The 26,905-nt window shown below is 42.1% G+C and overlaps 1 protein-coding gene across 2 annotated transcripts; it reads left to right on the forward strand.

Annotated features, from left to right (window-relative positions):
- Positions 1–1,262: 1,262 nt before the first annotated feature.
- On the forward strand, positions 1,263–21,942 carry LOC148303542 (cytoplasmic dynein 2 intermediate chain 2). 2 transcript variants are annotated; one of them, XM_088269811.1, is made up of 14 exons: positions 1,263–1,427; positions 1,994–2,078; positions 3,235–3,371; positions 6,018–6,156; positions 6,709–6,827; positions 7,895–8,007; positions 9,081–9,250; positions 10,559–10,641; positions 12,471–12,569; positions 13,391–13,464; positions 15,411–15,556; positions 18,308–18,433; positions 19,604–19,716; positions 21,697–21,942. In XM_088269811.1, the coding sequence occupies exons 1-14, from the start codon at positions 1,369–1,371 to the stop codon at positions 21,782–21,784; spliced, it is 1,551 nt and encodes a 516-aa protein (XP_088125937.1). In that variant the 5' UTR covers positions 1,263–1,368; the 3' UTR covers positions 21,785–21,942. The 2 variants fall into 2 exon arrangements, with proteins under 2 accessions (XP_088125937.1, XP_088125938.1); XM_088269812.1 differs by lacking the exon at positions 12,471–12,569.
- The last annotated feature ends 4,963 nt before the right edge of the window (positions 21,943–26,905 follow it).

Raw genomic sequence — 26,905 nt, forward strand, 5'->3', positions numbered from 1 at the left:
TGCACCCTTTCCTTATATCACCATTGGAACATCTACCATACATGGTCTTGCCGCACTGAGAGATGGCATCCCGACTGCATCCAGTCTACTCTCATCCTTCCCAAACCATCCCAAGCCGCCTTCCTTAGTTTGCTGGATAGTGCTCATCTCAGCCTTGCACCCTTTCCTTATATCACCATTGGAACATCTACCATACATGGTCTTGCCGCACTGAGAGATGGCATCCCGACTGCATCCAGTCTACTCTCATCCTTCCCAAACCATCCCAAGCCGCCTTCCTTAGTTTGCTGGATAGTGCTCATCTCAGCCTTGCACCCTTTCCTTATATCACCATTGGAACATCTACCATACATGGTCTTGCCGCACTGAGAGATGGCATCCCGACTGCATCCAGTCTACTCTCATCCTTCCCAAACCATCCCAAGCCGCCTTCCTTAGTTTGCTGGATAGTGCTCATCTCAGCCTTGCACCCTTTCCTTATATCACCATTGGAACATCTACCATACGTGGTCTTGCCGCACTGAGAGATGGCATCCCGACTGCATCCAGTCTACTCTCATCCTTCCCAAACCATCCCAAGCCGCCTTCCTTAGTTTGCTGGATAGTGCTCATCTCAGCCTTGCACCCTTTCCTTATATCACCATTGGAACATCTACCATACATGGTCTTGCCGCACTGAGAGATGGCATCCCGACTGCATCCAGTCTACTCTCATCCTTCCCGAACCATCCCAACCCGCCTTCCTTAGTTTGCTGGATAGTGCTCATCTCAGCCTTGCATCCTTTCCTTATATCGCCACTGGAACATCTCCCATACATGGTCTTGCCGCACTAAGAGATGGCATCCCGACTGCATCCAGTCTACTCTCATCCTTCCCAAACCATCCCAAGCCGCCTTCTTTAGTTTGCTGGACAGTGCTCATCTCAGCCTTGCACTCTTTCCTTATATCACCATTGGAACATCTACAATACATGGTCTTGCCGCACTGAGAGATGGCATCCCACTGCATCCAGTCTACTTTCATACTACTTTTGCCAACTCCTATTTAATATTATAATATTTCTTTAAATCGTCTCTTGAGTTCTTTAAGCATATATGATTCATCACAGAATGACGACATATCTCTTCTTTGAGCACCACACAGGGAAAAAAATAAATGCGGTGACCTATGCACCGCCGTGAGTAGTTAAATAAAATGTGAAATATTTTTACATCTGGCAGCATTCAAATTTGACAGCTGTCAAAATTCTAGCAAAATCTATGGAATTGAGTTTGTTAGGACAGAAGAAACGTCATATTGACGTTTTGTTGTTTTTAATTCGAGATTTAGTATTTCTGATTGTTTTAGCTGAATTCCCAACTGTTAAAATGTTCAGTTATTATGACAGCGAAGTAGTTGGATTCAATTCCATTTCGAAAACGGAAAAGTAAGTTATTAAATGTGCTTGTTTTTACAATTGATCAATTTACCGGCATTTTGCGTCAATAAAATCAATAAAAACTTAAACAACACTAATTAAAAACATTTTGAATGTGTCCAAATACTTGTTCACATATCGCTAACTCCTTTTAACAACGTCATATATAAAAGAACTTGATTTTTCAGGAGATCGTTTTAAGAGTTTAAAAATATAATAAAATGTATTAAAAATAAATATCAAGCCACTTATTGAACTTTTTACTGTGCAACAGATCTTTTTAGGTAAAACCTGAAGGTTTTTTCTCCATTTAAAAAATAATAAGTGTATTTAAAAAATATTAAACAATACATTTTCTTCAAAATGCAAAAACAACACTTTCTGCCCTGTAGCGGGTAAATATTAAGTTTAAAATATGCCGCTTTTGCCGGGATATAGTACATTTTCTGGGCATTCCGAAAACATGCACAACTGAAAATTGACGATTTTTGGACAAATCAATTGATGAAAAAAAAAATCAGTTTTATGTCACGATTTTTGATTTTTTTTTTCTATGGTTTTTTATGTTATTTTAGGTCAGTGACGGACGGAGCCAGTCAGACTACCGAGTGTTCCAGCACAGATGTGGGCACTGCGTCCAATACCTCTCAGAACGTGGCAGTAAGTTTACTGAAGGACATTGCTACCATGAACCAAGCTAGGACACAAAATGCCCAACCCTCTTCTAGTGGAACGGGAGGCCTGCTGAGGACAGCCAGCAGACTCTGAGCGGCTTCTCCTGAGCAGCTCTACGTGGTTTCCTCCCAGCAATGAGCAAATGCTGACAAGTTCCCGATTGGCCCACACTAGATTATCCCTCCTGTTCCCAACACAGATTCAAATAAAACATCTTTCTTTTTACAACATTTTGAGTGTGTCCAAATACTTGTTCACAAAATCTGGATTATCTCCAATTACAGGAGTTATTTTCATATTATTTTTTAACATTTCATCAAAGATGAAGAAGAATATGGAAGTCTGGGCATTTACGGGTCACCAATAGATGTCTCTAGTGAAGTTCTAGTGATTCAAGAACAAGGTTTCTAAATTGGTTCATATATACAGAACTTCTCAGAATTTGACTAGTGTGGTTGTCAATAATGGGTAGAATTGGTGAATGTTACACGTGTGTAAAGTGATCACTTAAACCAGCCTATGACGGTCGTCAGCCCCGTAAATGCCCAGACTTCCATATTCTTCTTCATCTTTATGAAAAAAATAATGTGAAGTGTCTTTTAATTTCACAATGCGTTAAATTAATAGACACCGTCAGATTGAGACACCTCCGATGTATGATGTATTGTGCGGCATCTATGGTCAAATTTGGGATAGGTATGTAGAGCTAAAATAATCAAATGAAAAGGATATTTTCCAGCGTTTCTGAGTATGTGAATATAATCCAGGATTCGGACCTCACATAAAAATGAAGGAATTTCTGCTTCTCTCATCCCACCATTTATATTGACATTTATGTTTCTAGTGAATTCAAGCACTATTTTATCGAGTTTGATCAATATATGTATTTATAGAAGTTCCAAGAATTTGAGTAGTGTGGTTGTCAATAATGGGTAGAATTGGTGAATGTTACACGTGTGTAAAGTGATCACTTAAATCCTCATTAATAACGGTCGTAAGCCCCGTAAATGCCCAGGTTTCCATATTCTTCTTCATCTATGTTGAGATGACAAAAAAATGAGCTGAAGATTTTTTGCGGTGCGTGAATATTGATCATACGCATGCAAATGGTGCCATTTGTTATTTTTTTTATTTTTTTTAGATCCAGACGGAGCCACCTAGGGCCCCTGTACTCCGGAGGCCTACCACCCCTCCAGGATTGGCTAGCTGGTTGGAGAATATAGCCCCCATGGTGCTGAAGGAACTCCGACTCAATGAACGCAGTAACGTTTTCAAAAAGTAATCCAATCCATAATTTCTAATTTTTCTATATTAATTCCCTATATTTCCAATCAGTGAAAACTGGTAGTTCACAACGGAGTAAACCCTGATGTATGGTAGTGAAGTATAGAAGGATGGAAGTAGACTGGATGCAGTCTCTCAGTGCGGCAAGACCATGTATGGTAGATGTTCCAATGGTGATATAAGGAAAGGGTGCAAGGCTGAGATGAGCACTATCCAGCAAACTAAGGAAGGCGGCTTGGGATGGTTTGGGAAGGATGAGAGTAGACTGGATGCAGTCGGGATGCCATCTCTCAGTGCGGCAAGACCATGTATGGTAGATGTTCCAATGGTGATATAAGGAAAGGGCAAGGCTGAGATGAGCACTATCCAGTAAACTAAGGAAGGCGGGTTGGGATGGTTTGGGAAGGATGAGAGTAGACTGGATGCAGTCGGGATGCCATCTCTCAGTGCGGCAAGACCATGTATGGTAGATGTTCCAATGGTGATATAAGGAAAGGGTGCAAGGCTGAGATGAGCACTATCCAGCAAACTAAGGAAGGCGGCTTGGGATGGTTTGGGAAGGATGAGAGTAGACTGGATGCAGTCGGGATGCCATCTCTCAGTGCGGCAAGACCATGTATGGTAGATGTTCCAATGGTGATATAAGGAAAGGGTGCAAGGCTGAGATGGGCACTATCCAGCAAACTAAGGAAGGCGGCTTGGGATGGTTTGGGAAGGATGAGAGTAGACTGGATGCAGTCGGGATGCCATCTCTCAGTGCGGCAAGACCATGTATGGTAGATGTTCCAATGGTGATATAAGGAAAGGGTGCAAGGCTGAGATGAGCACTATCCAGCAAACTAAGGAAGGCGGCTTGGGATGGTTTGGGAAGGATGAGAGTAGACTGGATGCAGTCGGGATGCCATCTCTCAGTGCGGCAAGACCATGTATGGTAGATGTTCCAATGGTGATATAAGGAAAGGGTGCAAGGCTGAGATGAGCACTATCCAGCAAACTAAGGAAGGCGGCTTGGGATGGTTTGGGAAGGATGAGAGTAGACTGGATGCAGTCGGGATGCCATCTCTCAGTGCGGCAAGACCATGTATGGTAGATGTTCCAATGGTGATATAAGGAAAGGGTGCAAGGCTGAGATGAGCACTATCCAGCAAACTAAGGAAGGCGGCTTGGGATGGTTTGGGAAGGATGAGAGTAGACTGGATGCAGTCGGGATGCCATCTCTCAGTGCGGCAAGACCATGTATGGTAGATGTTCCAATGGTGATATAAGGAAAGGGTGCAAGGCTGAGATGAGCACTATCCAGCAAACTAAGGAAGGCGGCTTGGGATGGTTTGGGAAGGATGAGAGTAGACTGGATGCAGTCGGGATGCCATCTCTCAGTGCGGCAAGACCATGTATGGTAGATGTTCCAATGGTGATATAAGGAAAGGGTGCAAGGCTGAGATGAGCACTATCCAGCAAACTAAGGAAGGCGGCTTGGGATGGTTTGGGAAGGATGAGAGTAGACTGGATGCAGTCGGGATGCCATCTCTCAGTGCGGCAAGACCATGTATGGTAGATGTTCCAATGGTGATATAAGGAAAGGGTGCAAGGCTGAGATGAGCACTATCCAGCAAACTAAGGAAGGCGGCTTGGGATGGTTTGGGAAGGATGAGAGTAGACTGGATGCAGTCGGGATGCCATCTCTCAGTGCGGCAAGACCATGTATGGTAGATGTTCCAATGGTGATATAAGGAAAGGGTGCAAGGCTGAGATGGGCACTATCCAGCAAACTAAGGAAGGCGGCTTGGGATGGTTTGGGAAGGATGAGAGTAGACTGGATGCAGTCGGGATGCCATCTCTCAGTGCGGCAAGACCATGTATGGTAGATGTTCCAATGGTGATATAAGGAAAGGGTGCAAGGCTGAGATGAGCACTATCCAGCAAACTAAGGAAGGCGGCTTGGGATGGTTTGGGAAGGATGAGAGTAGACTGGATGCAGTCGGGATGCCATCTCTCAGTGCGGCAAGACCATGTATGGTAGATGTTCCAATGGTGATATAAGGAAAGGGTGCAAGGCTGAGATGAGCACTATCCAGCAAACTAAGGAAGGCGGCTTGGGATGGTTTGGGAAGGATGAGAGTAGACTGGATGCAGTCGGGATGCCATCTCTCAGTGCGGCAAGACCATGTATGGTAGATGTTCCAATGGTGATATAAGGAAAGGGTGCAAGGCTGAGGCTGGATGCAGTCGGGATGCCATCTCTCTACTACTATTTCTGAAGTGAAATGAACTATGGGCAATTCCAGTCACTGACTTCTTCTTTCAGTATTGGCGATTTCTAGAAAAGTACCGTAGAACGGGGCTGCTTGAAATTTGATGTGTTACTTGAGCCCAGTACTAAAAAAAAATTGATCGTGGTATCGATCGAAGTATCGTAACAATAAGTGTCACCTGTCAGGGAAACGAGGAATCATGTCCATACGTTCATCATTGTAGACCAAATACAGATTTAATTTTTTTGTACTGGGCTGTACAAGTAACACATCAAAGTTCAAGTAGCCCCGTTCTACGGTACTCAACGCCTCTCCGTAAATTTCGAGGTGTATGCCAACAGTATGTTTTATTTATGCTACATAATTTTTTATTTACCGTGTTTTGCAGTTACGACCCTTATTCAGACGACAGCAAGCCAGACCCTACGGCCAAGTTGGTGCAGACACTGCGGTACGGAGCAGATACTGCCAATTCCGCTAACAGACATGACAGTATGCAGAATACTGCCGGAGAACAACAGAGCAAGGTGACAAAGTCTGAAATGTGTTGCTTGTCTCTCCACGCCGCCTTGTAATATAATACCTATTACTCGCTATTTCTCTCCCCTCATACAACGGCCCGAGTACTCCACGCTGAAGGTTGGCAATCATCGTGTCAGTCTGCAGCCGCTCTGAGCAGCGCCCCAGTGCTGCAGCGGAGCCAGGATATACGCCTTCTTCCTACGCTGCGTTTACCTTCCACGCCGCCTTGTAATATAATACCTATTACTCGCTATTTCTCTCCCCTCATACAACGGCCCGAGTACTCCACGCTGAAGGTTGGCAATCATCGTGTCAGTCTGCAGCCGCTCTGAGCAGCGCCCCAGTGCTGCAGCGGAGCCAGGATATACGCCTTCTTCCTACGCTGCGTTTACCTTCCACGCCGCCTTGTAATATAATACCTATTACTCGCTATTTCTCTCCCCTCATACAACGGCCCGAGTACTCCACGCTGAAGGTTGGCAGTCATCGTGTCAGTCTGCAGCCGCTCTGAGCAGCTTTAACGGACAATGTTGGTAATATTGTACTCACATTGGCAGTTTCCCGTGACTGGACTGACGTGGAGTTGCGCTGGGAACACATTGGCCGTGGTGCGAGGCATGCTATCCCACGAGGACTGGTGTGAGCACGACAGCCAAGTTGATATATTCATTAAAAGGTACTTATTTTATTACGTTCATGTATTTGTGTTTGTTATTCTATTAAAATATGTTTTTTAATTAGTTACCGACGGAGGTTAGAGGTCAAAATAAAATATGGAACAAAGGCAAAATAAAGGAATGGGGAAATGATCAAGAGTTCATTCTATGAAAACTGTAAACAGTTTTCGTTTAAAAAATTTTTCTCACTTATTTATGTGTATTTTAGGTTAAAATCCGTAGTGTAATGGTCAGCACACTCGTCCACCGTTCTGGAGGTCCCGGGTTCGATTCCCAGGGGGGGGGGTCAAATAAATACAAGTGATTTTTTCACTCTAATATTTATTCAATATTACCCTGGACTGGTACCTGAAGCGGAGGGCTGATCACCTTTCCTTCATGTGTAAACGATAAAGATAACACTGCGTTTATATGACGCAGTGCCCTATGCATCATTGGGGTGCGGATAGGGGTTTTACTTTATTTTATTATTTTAGGTTAAAATAGATAAAATCAATAAAAAAATGTATGTAAAAAGAACTCCACCGACAAGACACACAAGGTGGCTTGGTGGGTCTCATATTTTATTAATATTTTTAATATTTTAATAATTTAAAAAAAATACATGTATGCAGTTTATGTATTTAAAAAAACTAACTAACCATCACGCCGCCTCCCCGCAGGGGTAGGCAGATAGAATAGAGCGCCACACCACTCTGTCCTTGCAAACATTCTTCGCCTCTTTCACGTTCATGCATCTCCTCATACATACCCGCTGATTTTTACGACTCCTAACCTGACCACTTTCAAGTATTTGGCATGCCTGATCGTGCCATATTTTTCTCGGTCTTCCTCTGCTTCTTTTCCCACTAACATTCGCCTCATAAATTGGTTTGTTTAAAAAAAATTATGTATTTAAAAAAAAGTTAAATAACTATTACAACACTTGGATTAGTAATAAAGCAGTTCGTCGGTATAAACAGGGTTGTGTCATGTCACCGGAAATCTCCAATACCACAGCCATGTTTGTTTGTTATTCAAGATGAAAATTTGAGCAGCGTAACTGACGCGTTTGCGTGGTTTTCAGCGGGCAGACGGAAATGTTGAAGCACAACGCGGAGCTAAAGTTGGCGTCCTGTGGGTCGGCCATCGCATTCCACCCGGCCGTACCCGCCTTGCTAGCTGTGGGGACAGTCTCTGGTAATATGCCTTTTCGTTATGTGATATAGTTTTCGAAGATTATCAGTGAAATATTGCTAGTTACAACATTTTGAGTGTGTCCAAATACTTGTTCACAAAATCTGGATTATCTCCAATTACAGGAGTTATTATCATATTATTTTTTGACATCTCATCAAAGATGAAGAAGAATATAATAATAATAATATAAGAGTTTCTGCTTAATAAAAAGCTTCTTTACATCACACCAATAGATGTCTCTAGTGAAGTTCTAGTGATTCAAGAACAAGGTTTCTAAATTAGTTCATATATATAGAACTTCCAAGAATTTGAGTGGTTTGGTTGTCCGCCTCCGTAGTGTAATGGTCAGCACGCTCGGCTACCGTTCTGGAGGTCCCGGGTTTGATCCCCAAGGGGGGTAAAATAAATATAAGTGATTTTTTTACTGTCATATTTATTCAATACTACCCTGGACTGGTACCTGAAGCGGAGGGCTGATCACCTTTCCTTCATGTGTAAACCATCAAGATGACACTGCGTTTATATGACGCAGTGCCCTATGCACCATTGGGGTGCGGATAAGGGTTTTATTATTATGGTTGTCAATAATGGGTAGAATTGGTGAATGTTATACGTGTGTAAAGTGATAACTTAAACCAGCCTATGACGGTCGTCAGCCCCGTAAATGCCCAGACTTCCATATTCTTCTTCATCGACTTTGGTTTATTCTATACATAAGTTACTAGGTAGTTCTAAATGAGTGATTGCTTTTAAGGGGAGATTATATTCTAGAATACCCTTGCCAGACTATGTGAGAGTACTGGTATCTATTATCCTCTCCTCTACCCGACCCAGTTCCTCCAGGAACATGGCATAGTTTGCATTATGTACAAATACTGAGAAGACAGATTTTTGCCTAGTACCTCTTTGACGCACGCTAAGCTTATGTATGAGGAGATGCATGAATATTTTCAAAGACAGATTGGTGTGGCGTTCTATTCTCTCTACCTACCCCTACGGTGCAGCGTTGTGATAATCAGTTAATTAATTAGGTCTTTCTCTCCTGAAGTCGCCAATGGTCAATCAACTTTCAGGAGAGGTTCTGGTGTGGAACCTCCAGAGACTGGGAGATGGAAGCGACGCTCTACTGGGTAGCTCGTCATCGCAGCATCTCTCCAGGAGAGTGGCCGCAGTGCTGTGGCTGTCGGAGCGGCAGGCTGACAAGTTCTTCAGGCCGGAAGACCAGAACTCCTCAGGAAACCAGGTAACCAAATTATACTCTGACCCTAATTATACTCTGGCAGTCTGCCGCCCGACCCTCAGTATACTAATCACAAGTAGCCGCAACACCCAATTCCCATCTGTACAATGTTTGCAGGCGTCTCTCGCGCTCTACCTAAAGTAAGCAAATAGAACGCTCGCAAGCGTCTCCCGCTCTCTACCGACAGTATGGAAAAGGACCCTAATTATACTCTGGCAGTCTGCCGCCCGACCCTCAGTATACTAATCACAAGTAGCCGCAACACCCAATTCCCATCTGTACAATGTTTGCAGGCGTCTCTCGCGCTCTACCTAAAGTAAGCAAATAGAACGCTCGCAAGCGTCTCCCGCTCTCTACCGACAGTATGGAAAAGGACCCTAATTATACTCTGGCAGTCTGCCGCCCGACCCTCAGTATACTAATCACAAGTAGCCGCAACACCCAATTCCCATCTGTACAATGTTTGCAGGCGTCTCTCGCGCTCTACCTAAAGTAAGCAAATAGAACGCTCGCAAGCGTCTCCCGCTCTCTACCGACAGTATGGAAAAGGACCCTAATTATACTCTGGCAGTCTGCCGCCCGACCCTCAGTATACTAATCACAAGTAGCCGCAACACCCAATTCCCATCTGTACAATGTTTGCAGGCGTCTCTCGCGCTCTACCTAAAGTAAGCAAATAGAACGCTCGCAAGCGTCTCCCGCTCTCTACCGACAGTATGGAAAAGGACCCTAATTATACTCTGGCAGTCTGCCGCCCGACCCTCAGTATACTAATCACAAGTAGCCGCAACACCCAATTCCCATCTGTACAATGTTTGCAGGCGTCTCTCGCGCTCTACCTAAAGTAAGCAAATAGAACGCTCGCAAGCGTCTCCCGCTCTCTACCGACAGTATGGAAAAGGACCCTAATTATACTCTGGCAGTCTGCCGCCCGACCCTCAGTATACTAATCACAAGTAGCCGCAACACCCAATTCCCATCTGTACAATGTTTGCAGGCGTCTCTCGCGCTCTACCTAAAGTAAGCAAATAGAACGCTCGCAAGCGTCTCCCGCTCTCTACCGACAGTATGGAAAAGGACCCTAATTATACTCTGGCAGTCTGCCGCCCGACCCTCAGTATACTAATCACAAGTAGCCGCAACACCCAATTCCCATCTGTACAATGTTTGCAGGCGTCTCTCGCGCTCTACCTAAAGTAAGCAAATAGAACGCTCGCAAGCGTCTCCCGCTCTCTACCAACGGTATGGAAAATACGCTTATAAGCGTTTCCCGCAAACAATGTGTTAAGAAGAGATTCCACTTTATTTCAGATATTAATAAGTTGTGGGTACGAAGGAAGAATCGTAGTTTGGAAAACGAACCTGGCATCCTCCACTTTCAGTCAACTCCTCTGGTATGTGTTAATAAATTATAATTAAAAATATTTTTAAAATTTTTACTTATAGTCCATTATTTGATTCAACATCGGCTAAGCAAGATTCGTCAATATCCAATTCAAACCCCGCCCACTTCTTTCATCCCACGAGTATATAAGCTGTTTCATTAATATGTTTAATCCTAGTGCATGTTTAACCTCGGCTCGTAACGCATGTCTGTGCTGAAGTGAAAACTTTAGTGCATGTTGGTCTTCGGGTCGACCAAAAATCGCATGTGTTTAACATTTTTTGTAGTTTTAAGTGTGTAAATGGTGCTATGGTAGTGAAGGGTGGTATTTTTTGCATGCTGTAGTAGTAGTGATTGTCCTGACGAAGAGACGGGTACATCTCGTAACCGGTAGACATAAAAATCTCGGTGGGTGGTTATATACTAATTTTATTAACTTTTTTGTGAAAAAAAAAAAAGTTAAAATGACTAACCACAAAGTAAATGATTTAAATATTAATAATCTTCTTCATCTTCTTCTTTTGGGACTAGGTCCTGTCATTCTCGGGTCGGTCCTGGGAGGTGGAAGACCAGCTATCCTTCCATCGTTTAGGTGGTCTTCCTGGGGGTCTTATCCCGCCTATGCTGCTGTCCGCTGCCACCCTCACCACTCGATCCAAACTCCCTCTTCTCACATCTCTCCAGAAACGTCTTCTTTCTCTTCCCCATCGCACAACATCTTCAACATCGCAGATTTGTCTTATATCTGAGTTTCTTACTCTGTCGCCAAGTGTCAGGCCTGCAATGGGTCGCAGAGTCTTCATTTCGGATGCCCTAAGAGGGCTTTTTGTTCTCGCGGTGTCGGCTCTTGTTGCCGTGCCGTATGTCAGGATCGGTCTTACGCAGGTTTTATAGATCCTCACCTTACTCTCTTTCAGCATGTATTTGTTTCTCCATACAAATTTTTTTAAGCATCCAGCTGCAGCAGAGGCCTTATTTGCTTGCTCTCTTACTTCATTGTAGAGGCTATTATATTAATAATATTGAGAATAAATAATTAAACAATCGCACTACCCAATTTTTTTCTTTGTCTATATCGAGATTCAATTCAATTCAATTTCAATTCAATTTTCAATTCAATTTTCAATTCAATTTATTTAATAAAAAAATAATATATACATAACAAACAATATTCAAGGCGTATATATTATAATAAAAGTCAGCAATAAGACTTAAAGGTGTAGAAGAATCCAGCTTCGGAAAACTCCTTCGGACACATGGAACAGATCAATATCCAATGTGATATTGTTCAACATAGCGGTAGCTCTTCCCACAGGCATAACCATCGGCAGGTTGGTCCTGTATATAATAATAATAATAATAATAAAACCCTTATCCGCACCCCAATGGTGCATAGGGCACTGTGTCTTATAAACGCAGTGTTATCATGATAGTTTTACTTTTGAAGGAAAGGTGATTAGCCCTCCGCTTTAGGTACCAGTCCATGGTAAATTGAATAAATATACTGTGAAAAAATCACTTTTATTTATTCTTACCCCCCTTGGGAATCGAACCCGGGACCTCCAGAACGGTAGCCGAGCGTGCTGACCATTACACTACGGAGGCGGACAGAAATATATATATATAGGAATGTGAAACAATCTATGCCGACGCTGTCTTAGGTAACTATCGGGAACATACAGACCGATGCTCCGGATAATTTCAGGATTATCCATCATACCGCGCAACAGTGGATAAAAATGCGTAATCAAACACACATTCCTTCTAGTCTCTAAACTATTGTAGCCAAGCATTTAGAGATGTATTCAGCTTGGATTGATAAGTCCATTCACATTACAGTTACGAAGTCAGCCCGTGTGTCGGAAAGGCGGCGATCGCGGACGTAAATTGCGTGGACTTTCGTAAAACATGGGGCGAGAAAGAAGAGGAAAACTCTAGGTAAGAGGTGGAACAAGCTATGCTTCTTTACAATTTCAAACAACTCAACTGCATCTTCTTTATGTTTAGACTTTTTGCTTTAGACCCCGAACCAACCGTAAATTCACTTTTGGGCAAACGATCCAATTTTTTAACTCTTAATTCGACATCAACTTTGTAGAAGGACATGATTATTTTATTAAAATTGAATACTTGAATACATATACCACTTTAATGAGTTTTCATATTATTTTTTGACATCTCATCAAAGATGAAGAAGAATATGGAAGTCTGGGTATTTACGGGGCTGACGACCGTCATAGGCTGGTTTAAGTGATCACTTTACACACGTGTGACATTCACCAATTCTACCCATTATTGACAACCACACTACTCAAGTTCTTGGAAGTTCTGTATATATGAACCAATTTAGAAACCTTGTTCTTGAATCACTAGAACTTCACTAGAGACATCTATTGGTGAGATGTAAAGAAGCTTTTTACTTAGCAGAAACTCTTATATTAGTATGTGAAGTCCGAATCCTGGATTATAATCACACACATGAGAAACGCCAGAAAATAACATTTTCATTTTTATTATTAAGCTTAGAATTTGAGTAGTGTGGTTGTCAATAATGGGTAGAATTGGTGAATGTTACACGTGTGTAAAGTGAACACTTAAACCAGCCGATGACGGTCGTCAGCCCCGTAAATGCCCAGACTTCCATATTCTTCTTCATCTTTGATGAGATGTCAAAAAATAATATGAAAATAACTCCTGTAATTGGAGATAATCCAGATTTTGTGTTTGGACACACTCAAAATGTTGTATTTGTTTTTTAGTGACGTCTTTGCTGTCGGATGCAAGACGGGCGAAATATTCATCTGCAGATCTTCCACAGCCAAACCAATTACAGGTAATCCTAGGTTCATGTTGTATTAATAACAGGTTATATTGATAACAAGTCATAGCAAATACATGTTAAGTTGGTTACATGTTATAGTGATTACATGTAATATAAATTACATGTTATATTGATTACATGTTATATAGTTCGCATGTTTTATCAATAACGTGTTATATAGATTACCTGTTATATCATTTACATGTTTTATCGATTACATATAATGTGGTTTATATGTTATATTGACTACACATTATATTGATTACATGTTTTATCGTTTACATGTTATATAGTTCACATGTTATAAAGTTTACATGTTATAAAATTTGCATGTTATAACGTTTACATTTTATATAGTTCACATGTTATAAAGTTACATGTTATATAGTGCACATGTTATAAAGTTTACATGTTATATAGTGCACATGTTATAAAGTTTACATGTTATAAAGTTTGCATGTTATAACGTTTACATTTTATATATTTCACATGTAATAAAGTTACATGTTATATAGTGCACATGTTATAAAGTTACATGTTATATAGTGCACATGTTATAAAGTTAACATGTTATAAAGTTTGCATGTTATAACGTTTACATTTTATATATTTCACATGTAATAAAGTTACATGTTATATAGTGCACATGTTATAAAGTTACATGTTATATAGTGCACATGTTATAAAGTTTACATGTTATATAGTGCACATGTTATAAAGTTTACGTGTTATAAAGTTTGCATGTTATAACGTTTACATTTTTTTTAGTTCACGTGTTATATAGTTCACATGTTATAAAGTTTACATGTTATAAAGTGCACATGTTATAAAGTTTACATGTTATATAGTGCACATGTTATAAAGTTTACATGTTATAACGTTTACATTTTATATAGTTCACATGTTATAAAGTTTACATGTTATATAGTGCACATGTTAGAAAGTTTACATGTTATATATTGCACATGTTATAAAGTTTAAATGTTATATAGTGCACATGTTATAAAGTTTACATGTTATAAAGTTTGCATGTTATAACGTTTACATTTTATATATTTCACATGTTATAAAGTTTACATGTTATAAAGTTTGCATGTAATAACGATTACATTTTATATAGTTCACATGTTATAAAGTTTACATTTGATATAGTTCACATGTTATAAAGTTAACATGTTATATAGTGCACATGTTATAAAGTTTACATGTTATAAAGTTTGATGTTAGAAAGTTTGCATGTTATAACGTTTACATTTTATATAGTTCATATGTTATAAAGTTTACATTTTATATAGTTCACATGTTATAAAGTTTACATGTTATATAGTGCACATGTTATAAAGTTTACATGTTATATAGTTCACATGTTTTAAAGTTTACATGGTTATTTCGATTATGTGTTTTATCGTTTACATATTATATCGCTTACATGTTATATTGATTACATATTGTATGGACTGCATTTTATATTGAGTACATAGTATATAATATAATAAAACCCTTATCCGCACCCCAATGGTGCATAGGGCACTGCGTCATATAAACGCAGTGTTATCTTGATCGTTAACACATGAAGATAAGGTGATCAGCCCTCCGCTTCAGGTACCAGTCCGGGGTAATATTGAATAAATATGGCAGTGAAAAAATCTCATATATTTATTTTACCCCCCTTGGGAATCGAACCCGGGACCTCCAGAACGGTACACTACGGAAGCGGACATAATATGTTGATTACATATTATATCAATTACGCGTATTATCGATAATATGCGTAATATCGCTTAAATGTTATATAGATTACATGTAACATAACAACAGGTTAATTACAGATTATCTTTTAGACCTGTTTAGATGTTTCTTGGTGTATTTGGGGAGTAGGACATGGAATAGGAAAGGAGTCGAGGATCCGGGCAAAGACGGGATTTACCGTGTGTATGTATATTTATGATATTTTCCAGGTTCTAGCAGCTTCAACCCGTTTGTGTCGTCTCTGGAAGGTCACGATTCGGCGGTGTTGTGCCTGTCCTTCAGCAGCCGGGATCCCGGCTCTACTCTCCTGACGCTGGGAGCCGACATGGAGATCAGGACGTATTCCCTAACAGAGGTAATAAATAACAGAACAATGTGTCAGATTGATTATTCTCCGTCTTATTCCTCATTGCTGAGGGTTGTGACCCTTGCAGTAGCAATGACTCTTCTCCAGTTATCCCTTGCCTGTGCTGCACGTAGCGCTCCAACCACCGAGGTGCCTGCTGCTGCCTTAATTTGATCGGTCCATCGCGTGGGGGATCTTCCTCTCCCTCTTTTTCCCTGCAGTCTACCGATCACAACTAGTCGTTCCGGGCTATCCTCGTTGCTACGCGCAACGTGTCCAAAGAACTGGAGAATCCGTCGGGTACAGGTATTGGCCAGAGTCAAGCCATCCAAGCTTAGTTCCTGGCGAATGGACTCATTGGTGCGTCTAGCTGTCCATGGAATTCGGAGCATGCGCCTCCAACACCACATTTGGAAGGCATCAATTTTTCTCCTTTCTGCTGCTTTTATGGTCCATGTTTCAGCAGCATGAAACATGGACCATAGAGGTGAAAAATGGAGTGGACCAAGCTCCTGACAAGCTTCATCTTAGTGTTGTTGTCACATTGATAAAGACATAGAAAGGAGAGTGAATACTGAGAACAGAGTGAATGGTGCACTTAAATCGGTTTCAGCAAATAAAAATCTATCAGCGAGAGCTAAACCGGCAGTACACAATGGAGTTCTGGTTCCAACCCTTATGTATGGAAGCGAAGCATGGAGTCGGCAAAAGAAGGATGAAAGCAGACTGAATGCGGTCAAAATGCCATCTCTCAGAAGAATGTGCAACAAAACGACGTATGATAGATGTTCGAACAGTGTAATAAGGAAGGAATGCAAAGCTGAGACAAGCGAATGCGATCCCTCAGACCAATTTGTGGCAAAACGATGTTTGATAGATGTTCGAATGATGAAATAAGGAAAGAATGTAAGGCCGAGATAAGCATTATCGATAAAATTAACCTTTTGAATGCCAGTATGTAGGAGTGTAGCTGTGCACAGCGGGCCATGAATTTTTAACTAAAATAAATCATTTTTGAATCTTATTTTTATAAATTGAAAACATTACACCTCGAAAGGATATTTAAATGACCAAATTTATTCAGAGCAGAGTTGAAACACGAAAAACACAATAAAGAAATGTACAAACTACACAGAAAACCGCAAACGAGTTAAAAAATTGATAATTGTTCCGCACAAATATCAAAAACCAACAAAAATCAATAAATCATAATAAAATTATTGACGCGTGACTGATATCGGCAACAGTACAGAGGCAATTTTAAAACCCCAAAACACGCTAGCTCGCATCTACTACGTTGAGAAGTTGGGGCTTGTGCGCCCGCGTACCTTGCCGCCCTCATGGAGTACCTAGCTGCCAAGGTGTTGGCAATGCCCATCTATGCCTCCAGTGCCAACAAGAAGACCGGCATTACCTCCGCCATCTGCAGTTGAATATCCACAATGACGGGACCTTAACAAGCTGCTCTCCGGCATTACCGTTACACAGTGAGGCGTCCTGTCCAACATCTTGGTCATGCTCCAGCCCAAGGAGACCGAGAAGAAAGCGCAACAATACGGCGACTCCACTTTCCTGCCTTCAGACTCAGCCGAAGTCATTTTTCACTTATATATTTTTTTAATTTTCTCTCATTATCATTTTCATATCATAATCCATACCTGTATCAGCGCCCTTGAGGTAGTTTTTTTACGAAAATCGCGCTATATAAATCATCCAAAATTATTATTATTATACGCGCGAAAATTGACAACCCTATTTTAGTGACTCTGCTGTCTGTCAAACGAAGCTCGTGGGTGGATCTCTGTAAAATCGGTAATATCAGAAAACTATAATTTTGTCTGTTTAGTGAAGTACTACAAAATCATCCCAATAGATGTCTCTGTGTGTTCCATATTTGAAATTAATAAAAAAACGGGACATATGTATAATATAACTCGGAGAATAGCGAGAAAACTCGCTATTTTTCTATGGCCGACCTGCTGGGCACGGCCGAGAATGCGAGATATTCTCGCTCTTGGCACAGAAGCGGTTAAGAAAGGTGTGTTGAGATGGTTTGGACATGTGGAACGTATGAGTGAAGAAAGAATGTTGCCTTCGTTGCCTTCCCCACCTAACGACATCTTCCATCTTGTATGTTTCCCTAATCCTGGCGTCTTATTCTATCTCGAAGACTCTTGCCCAGATATGCTCCTTAGGGTCTTCTTTTCCGACATGTTGTAACTAACTAACTAACCATCACGCCGATTCTCCGCAGGGGTAGGCAGAGAGAATCGAACGCCACACCACTCTGTCTTTGCAAACATTCTTCGCCTCTTCCACGTTCATGCATCTCCTCATACATACCCAACGATTATTACGACTCCTGACCCGGCCACTTTCAAGTATTTGGCATACCTGATCGTGCCATGTGTTTCTCGGTCTTCCTCTGCTCCTCTTTCCAATTACATTCGCCTCATAAATTTGTTTTACCGTTCTTTCCTCACTCGTACGTTCCACATGTCCAAACCATCTCAACACACCTTTCTTAATTTTATGGATAATGCTTATCTCAGCTTTGCATTCCTTCCTTATTTCACTATTCGAACATCTATCATACATCGTTTTGTCGCACATTCTTCTTAGAGATCGCGTTTCGACTGCATTCAGTCTACTTTCATCTACCTCGGTATCATCTTTCCTATAAAGTGACAGATTTGCAGATAGAGTACTTTACGTAGGGGCCGTCAATAAATTTACATAGATTCAAATATGTTATTTCAGGGGTTCCCATTGCAAGTGGTGTACATGGACCACATAGTGTCCCACGCAGAATGGTTGCCGGGAAGCAGCACTGTCGTGTTGGCGGCCGTGGGCGAGGCGAGGCGTGCCAACACTCCCATGCTGCAGGTACGCACTCACTGCTTGTACACATACATATACACATACCTATTCCAAATTTGACCATAGATGCTATTATGGTGGACCCTGTGTGTGTAGTATTGACGGGATGCCAGAATAGGACATTTAAAGAAATACGTACTTACAGTTTGTTTATTGATATAAAATTCTTACACGACTTGATATTAACTTATTGTAATTTATCTAATTGATTATTGAACTTTGAATGAAACATGAAGCTAAAATATACGTTAACTATCAAGCGATGGCAGGCGATTCTCGCTCCCGCGCCTCGGTGGGCCGCTTTTGTTGAATCCGCTCAGTGTTGTCAACCTGACAATAGCAGTATAATTCAGTGTTGTCAACCTGACAACACCAAATAGCGTGACCGGACGGCTACACAGCCCTCCTCTAAGTTTTAAAGAACTATTGTTCTTAAAACTGATGCTGGATGACTCTGTTGTCGCTGGTGTGACTTATGTAGGTCGTCCTTCCTCTGTGTCTGCTGGACTGAGTTACCAATTGTAGCTGGATGACTTGTAGGTCGTCCTTCCTCTGTGTCCGCTGAACTGAGTTACCCATTGTAGCTGGATGACTTGTAGGTGCCTTTGTAGTTTGGCATAAACATGCCGTCTCTCTGCAAACGAGTGTTCTGCATTGGTGGTTAGCCTGGCCCTCCGTCCTTGTAGTATTGTGCTGATGGGTTTCGTCCAAGAAACAGAATCATGTGTTTTATAGCAGACTTCAGTAGTAGTTGATGGTTATTTGATGATAGGTACTCTTGTTGTAAGTCAATTGTAGGAAAATAGTATGACCATGTCAATTATAACATAGAGTAATTTTAGGAAAATAGTATGACCATATAAATTGTAACATAGATTAATTTTAGGAAAATAGTATGACAATAAAAATTGTAACAAAGAGTACTTTTAGAAAATAGTTTAAAATAGAGTAATTGTTTTAAAAAAAAATATTATATATTTTTGTCCTTATATATATTATGTCTATGCCATGAATGAAAAACCCACTCACTCTTCGAGTCTCTACAAATACCTTGGGCTACCATGTTGTCGAACTTTTGTCCCATCGACGAAGACATTGTGGGCTTTTCATCATCCTACGAACTAACTAAGATACGTGTTCATACCTCGGCTTACCTCTTTTCAACTCGCTGTGCAGGTGGTAGACGTGGCGAGCGGCGCGGAACTGAAATTGGACGGAATGGACAAACTGCTGTCTGAAATGGATTCAGACCCGTACGGGTCCACTTCTTTCGCCTTCAATACCAAAAGGTAACAACCTTTATACATCGAAAGGGTTTATATATATATATATATATATATATATATATATATATATATATATATATATATATATATATATATATATATATATATATATATTCTTCTTCTTTTTGTAGATTATAGGGATCTGTTTGTGCCTCCGCATGTAGCTCTTGGGATGTCGACTCTCAGCTGTCTTTCCATCTTTTCGGAGGTCTGCCTGGGGGTCTGCGTCCTTCAGGGTTGCCTCGGAGGGCGATACGCGGAAGTCTGTCTTCTGACATTCTGTTTATATGTTCCTTCCAGTATCGCCTTCGTTGTCGTCCCGGTTATGGATCGGAGAGTCTTCATCTCGGAGGTTCCAAGTGGAGATTTTGTTCTGGAAGTATCTGCTCTTGCCTCAATCCCATAAGTGGCTATTGGTCCAACACATCTTTTGTATTTTTTCATTTTACTTTCTATTCTCGTGTGTTTATTCCTCCACTCCGAGTTTCTGAGGCATCCGGGTATAACATAATATATATAAATATATATATATATATATATATATATATATATATATATATATATATATATATATATATATATATATATATATATATATATATATATATATATATATATATATATATATATATATATATATATATATATATATATATATATATATAACTCTCTATTATTAAACTTTTAATTGGTTTTGATATTGGCTTGCGTCAAGCTTAAAGAAGAGCGCTCATTTTGTATGGCTAGCCTGGCGAGCACGGAATTGCAGATAGCGAACCAGTTAGTATACATATTTTATTGAAAGCTGTCCCACCGCATGCCTAGACCTGATGCAGAAGCAACTAGGCTTCCTGACAGATCTGCTCTTGCTAAGCAATTTTTTTTTTGAACTAAGTTGCGAAATTTATTGAAAATGTGAAACAATATAAAATTGTATCCCGATTTTACTGTGAATTTACATTTAAAAGCTTTCAATATACCTGTCACTGCCAATCTAAATAAATACAAGATTGTAAGTCCGTCACCAAATTTTCTAGAAGTACCCCGGTGTAGGCAGTGAAAGGGATTAGTGTTTAGTTCAGTTAGTCAGCTAGATCCAATTCAGACTCGACGTTGGCCGGGCACAGACGGCCACAACCACAGGCCCGCAAGTTAATATACATATTATTTTTTGACATCTCATCAAAGATGAAGAAGAATATGGAAGTCTGGGCATTTACGGGGCTGACGACCGTCATCGGCTGGTTTAAGTGATCACTTTACACACGTGAAACATTCACCAATTCTACCCATTATTGACAACCACACTACTCAAATTATCGGAAGTTCAGAAACTCTTATATTAGTATGTGAGGTCCGAATCCTGGATTATAATAATATGAAAATAACTCCTGTAATTGGAGATAATCCAGATTTTGTGAACAAGTATTTGGACACACTCAAAATGTTGTAAATAAATTATCTGGTCAAATTATAAGCTTAATAATTAAAATGAAAATGGTATTTTCTGGCGTTTCTCATGTGTGTGATTATAATCCAGGATTCGGACCTCACATACTAATATAAGAGTTTCTGCTTAATAAAAAGCTTCTTTACATCTCACCAATAGATGTCTCTAGTGAAGTTCTAGTGATTCAAGATCAAGGTTTCTAAATTGGTTCATATATATAGAACTTCCGAGAATTTGAGTAGTGTGGTTGTCAATAATGGGTAGAATTGGTGAATGTTACACGTGTGTAAAGTGATCACTTAAACCAGCCGATGACGGTCGTCAGCCCCGTAAATGCCCAGACTTCTATATTCTTCTTCATCTTTGATGAGATGTCAAAAAATAATATGAAAATAACTCCTGTAATTGGAGATAATCCAGATTTTGTGAACAAGTATTTGGACACACTCAAAATGTTGTAAGTTAATATACATATAAGAAAAATCTCTTGATCAAAAACTTGACCGCTTCGTAAAAATAGTTTTTCTTTTCAGCTCCAACATCGTAGCTTGCGGCAATATGGCCGGGGACATTCACGTTTGGCACATTCCGTTCAACAACATGCCAGTTTCGCTCTCTTGACTCAACCACACGCACCATTCCGCCACGCCAAGCAAACGATGCCCGCCATGAGCTGCACGGCCCGTGCTACAGCGCTGAGGGTGATTGTTCAAACCAGCCGATGACATGTAGAACGCCCAGACTCACATGTGAAAATAAAAATAAACCTTATGCTTGTATTGTTTTTTTTTTATTTAAATTTTTTTTTATTGCATTTTTGACATCTCAACATAGACGAAGAAGATAATGGAAGTCTGGGTATTAACGGGTTTTTTTTTCATCTTGTATGTATAATAATCTAGTTAGGTCTCTACTAAATAAAAGCTTTCCTCAATCCAACCATAAATGGTTATTATGAACTTATGTACCGTGTCATGAGATTAATCATATGTGTAGGAGTTCCAAATACTTGAAAGTGGTCAGGTTAGGAGTCGTAAAAATCGGCGGGTATGTATGAGGAGATGCATGAACGTGGAAGAGGCGAAGACTGTTTGCAAGGACAGAGTGGTGTGGCGCTCTATTCTCTCTGCCTACCCCTGCGGGAAAGTGACGTGATGGTTAGTTAGTTAGGAGTTCAAAAAATTTGAGTAGTGTGGTTGTCAATCATGGGTGGAATGGTAAATGTTGCACGTGTGTAAAGTGATCACTTAAACCAGCCCACGACAGGGCCCTGTAAATATCCAGACTTCCATATTATTCTTCATCTTTGTTGAGATGCCAAAAATGTAAAAAATAGCTCCCAGAGAAACCCAGACTTGTGAACAAGTATTTGGACACACTCAAAATCTTTGTGATCCAAAAATGGCCGCCAAGCTAAAGGGAAAGTCTGCCAAACAATTGTCAGCCCCACACTCTTCTATGGCTCCGAATGCTGGACGATGTACAGCACCTACTCTAGGCAACTAGAAACTGCTGAAATGCGAATGCTCAGATGCTCAGCTGGGTGTCCCTTGGAGACAAGATAAAGAGTTGACGGATTCGTGGAAGCCTGGCTGTAACAGGCATCAATAGTAAGGTAGGGGAAAGGCAGTTGGAGGTGGTATGGGCACATAGGGCGCAGAGAACCTGATCGTATCGTGAACCAGGCAATCGCCATAGAAAGGCATCTAGAGGAAGACCAAGGAATTCATGGATGCTGCAGAAAGATAACATGATCCCAAGGCATGGCCTAGGCGACGTTGTCCATGATAGAAGGACCTACAGCCGAGGAGAGCTGATCTCAATGGTCCGCAAAGATGATAAAGTTGGGATGGGGCCAGGAAGAAGATATATATATATGTTGAGAGGTAATAAATAAAAATATATTTATTTCTATACTATAATTTTACAAATATTCCAAATTTTTAATACATTATAATATGTACAATAGTTCGAAGCATGATAAAATATTTCATTCTCGTCTGAGCTGAAGTTGGTAACGGAAGATGGCACGTGATTTTGAAGATATGTACAGGGTGTTGAGAACGCAATCGGAGTCCTTCAATCCTAGCAGTCTCCTCTCAGTCTGCAGCCGCTCTGAGCAGCGCCCCGGTGCTGCAGCGGAGCCAGGATATACGCCTTCTTCCTACGCTGCGTTTACCTTCCACGCCGCCTTGTAATATAATACCTATCACTCGCTATTTCTCTCCCCTCATACAACGGCCCGAGTACTCCACGCTGAAGGTTGGCAATCATCGTGTCAGTCTGCAGCCGCTCTGAGCAGCGCCCCGGTGCTGCAGCGGAGCCAGGATATACGCCTTCTTCCTACGCTGCGTTTACCTTCCACGCCGCCTTGTAATATAATACCTATTACTCGCTATTTCTCTCCCCTCATACAACGGCCCGAGTACTCCACGCTGAAGGTTGGCAATCATCGTGTCAGTCTGCAGCCGCTCTGAGCAGCGCCCCAGTGCTGCAGCGGAGCCAGGATATACGCCTTCTTCCTACGCTGCGTTTACCTTCCACGCCGCCTTGTAATATAATACCTATTACTCGCTATTTCTCTCCCCTCATACAACGGCCCGAGTACTCCACGCTGAAGGTTGGCAATCATCGTGTCAGTCTGCAGCCGCTCTGAGCAGCGCCCCAGTGCTGCAGCGGAGCCAGGATATACGCCTTCTTCCTACGCTGCGTTTACCTTCCACGCCGCCTTGTAATATAATACCTATTACTCGCTATTTCTCTCCCCTCATACAACGGCCCGAGTACTCCACGCTGAAGGTTGGCAATCATCGTGTCAGTCTGCAGCCGCTCTGAGCAGCGCCCCAGTGCTGCAGCGGAGCCAGGATATACGCCTTCTTCCTACGCTGCGTTTACCTTCCACGCCGCCTTGTAATATAATACCTATTACTCGCTATTTCTCTCCCCTCATACAACGGCCCGAGTACTCCACGCTGAAGGTTGGCAATCATCGTGTCAGTCTGCAGCCGCTCTGAGCAGCGCCCCAGTGCTGCAGCGGAGCCAGGATATACGCCTTCTTCCTACGCTGCGTTTACCTTCCACGCCGCCTTGTAATATAATACCTATTACTCGCTATTTCTCTCCCCTCATACAACGGCCCGAGTACTCCACGCTGAAGGTTGGCAATCATCGTGTCAGTCTGCAGCCGCTCTGAGCAGCGCCCCAGTGCTGCAGCGGAGCCAGGATATACGCCTTCTTCCTACGCTGCGTTTACCTTCCACGCCGCCTTGTAATATAATACCTATTACTCGCTATTTCTCTCCCCTCATACAACGGCCCGAGTACTCCACGCTGAAGGTTGGCAATCATCGTGTCAGTCTGCAGCCGCTCTGAGCAGCGCCCCAGTGCTGCAGCGGAGCCAGGATATACGCCTTCTTCCTACGCTGCGTTTACCTTCCACGCCGCCTTGTAATATAATACCTATTACTCGCTATTTCTCTCCCCTCATACAACGGCCCGAGTACTCCACGCTGAAGGTTGGCAATCATCGTGTCAGTCTGCAGCCGCTCTGAGCAGCGCCCCAGTGCTGCAGCGGAGCCAGGATATACGCCTTCTTCCTACGCTGCGTTTACCTTCCACGCCGCCTTGTAATATAATACCTATTACTCGCTATTTCTCTCCCCTCATACAACGGCCCGAGTACTCCACGCTGAAGGTTGGCAATCATCGTGTCAGTCTGCAGCCGCTCTGAGCAGCGCCCCAGTGCTGCAGCGGAGCCAGGATATACGCCTTCTTCCTACGCTGCGTTTACCTTCCACGCCGCCTTGTAATATAATACCTATTACTCGCTATTTCTCTCCCCTCATACAACGGCCCGAGTACTCCACGCTGAAGGTTGGCAATCATCGTGTCAGTCTGCAGCCGCTCTGAGCAGCGCCCCAGTGCTGCAGCGGAGCCAGGATATACGCCTTCTTCCTACGCTGCGTTTACCTTCCACGCCGCCTTGTAATATAATACCTATTACTCGCTATTTCTCTCCCCTCATACAACGGCCCGAGTACTCCACGCTGAAGGTTGGCAATCATCGTGTCAGTCTGCAGCCGCTCTGAGCAGCGCCCCAGTGCTGCAGCGGAGCCAGGATATACGCCTTCTTCCTACGCTGCGTTTACCTTCCACGCCGCCTTGTAATATAATACCTATTACTCGCTATTTCTCTCCCCTCATACAACGGCCCGAGTACTCCACGCTGAAGGTTGGCAATCATCGTGTCAGTCTGCAGCCGCTCTGAGCAGCGCCCCAGTGCTGCAGCGGAGCCAGGATATACGCCTTCTTCCTACGCTGCGTTTACCTTCCACGCCGCCTTGTAATATAATACCTATTACTCGCTATTTCTCTCCCCTCATACAACGGCCCGAGTACTCCAATCATCGTGTCAGTCTGCAGCCGCTCTGAGCAGCGCCCCAGTGTAAAATTGTTATGGGAATTTTGAAGAAGCAGCTTCTCTCCGGGCCTCGATCTCTTCGAAGTTCTCCGGCTGGCGTCGGATGGACTTCCAGCAACTACAGGCATTCCTTAGTGCCTCATGACATTGTCTTGATACATACTAGTCTGACCAGAAGCATTCATTGTTGATTACAGTTATGTGGGCAAGTTATAAACCATTTAGGTAGTATAATGTCCATTGCTTTGAGGGAGATGATATATATACTTCTTCTTCTTCTTTTAGCAAATCCTAGGGATCTGTTTGTGTCTCCGCATGTCGCTCTTGGGATGTCGACTCCCAGCTGTCTTTCCATCTTTTCGGAGGTCTGTCTGGGGGTCTGCGTCCTTCAGGGTTGCCTTGGAGGGCGATACGTGGAAGTCTGTCTTCTGACATTCTGTTTATATGTTACTTCCAGTATCGGCTTCGTTGTCGTCCCCACCTCACGATATCCTCCGTCTTACACATGCTCCGGATGTCGGTATTCCTTACTCGGTCTCGCAATGTGTTTCCGGTTATGGATCGGAGAGTCTTCATCTTGGAGGTTCCAAGCCGAGATTTTGTTCTGGAAGTATCTGCTCTTGCCTCAATCCCATAAGTGGCTATTGGTCCAACACATGTTTTGTATATTTTCATTTTACTTTCTTTTACTATAGATCGTAATTACTCCCAAACTAACTGTGCGTCTCTCTCTTTTTCCGAGCCAATATCGTGAGATGTAGATATGTCTAGTCTGAGGTCAGCATAGCCCAATCAGGTCATATTACTGTATGAAAAGTTACTTTTCACAGCTGCGGATAGTTCAAAGGATAAACTAAAAATCATTTTGGGCGCCAATAGGCAGTCCAGAGAAAAATCATGCCTCGAGTCACGTGTAAAAATAAGGCATCTAGTGGAGTATTGCTTTTTATTTAGGAATATTTCTAGCAAATGTGCCCATTCTGGGATCCGATTGCGTTTGCATAGTCGCACATGACTCCCAGCAAATCCCCCACACATTACTCCAACACACTTCCCCGCACATTACTCCAGAATTATCTGGAATACTCCATTTTCCCACAAATTACACTCGACACGCCTCCCTACACATTACTCCAGCACACCGCCCCCCCCCACACACTATTCCAGCAAACCCCCTCACACATTACTCTAAAGGTGGAGACTGACCGGAGCATTTCGTCGTAACATAACGTAGTAACATCGCTTGCGGCGAGCAAGACAGAGCATCCAAAACTATGGATGGAGCGCTCGGCTCGCTGTACTGACTGCCTGAATGCTCGCAT

Source organism: Brachycentrus maculatus, unplaced genomic scaffold, assembly GCF_059751285.1.
Source record: "Brachycentrus maculatus isolate JH-2025_06_01 unplaced genomic scaffold, ASM5975128v1 h1tg000363l, whole genome shotgun sequence".
In the NCBI taxonomy this organism is placed as follows: domain Eukaryota; kingdom Metazoa; phylum Arthropoda; class Insecta; order Trichoptera; family Brachycentridae; genus Brachycentrus; species Brachycentrus maculatus.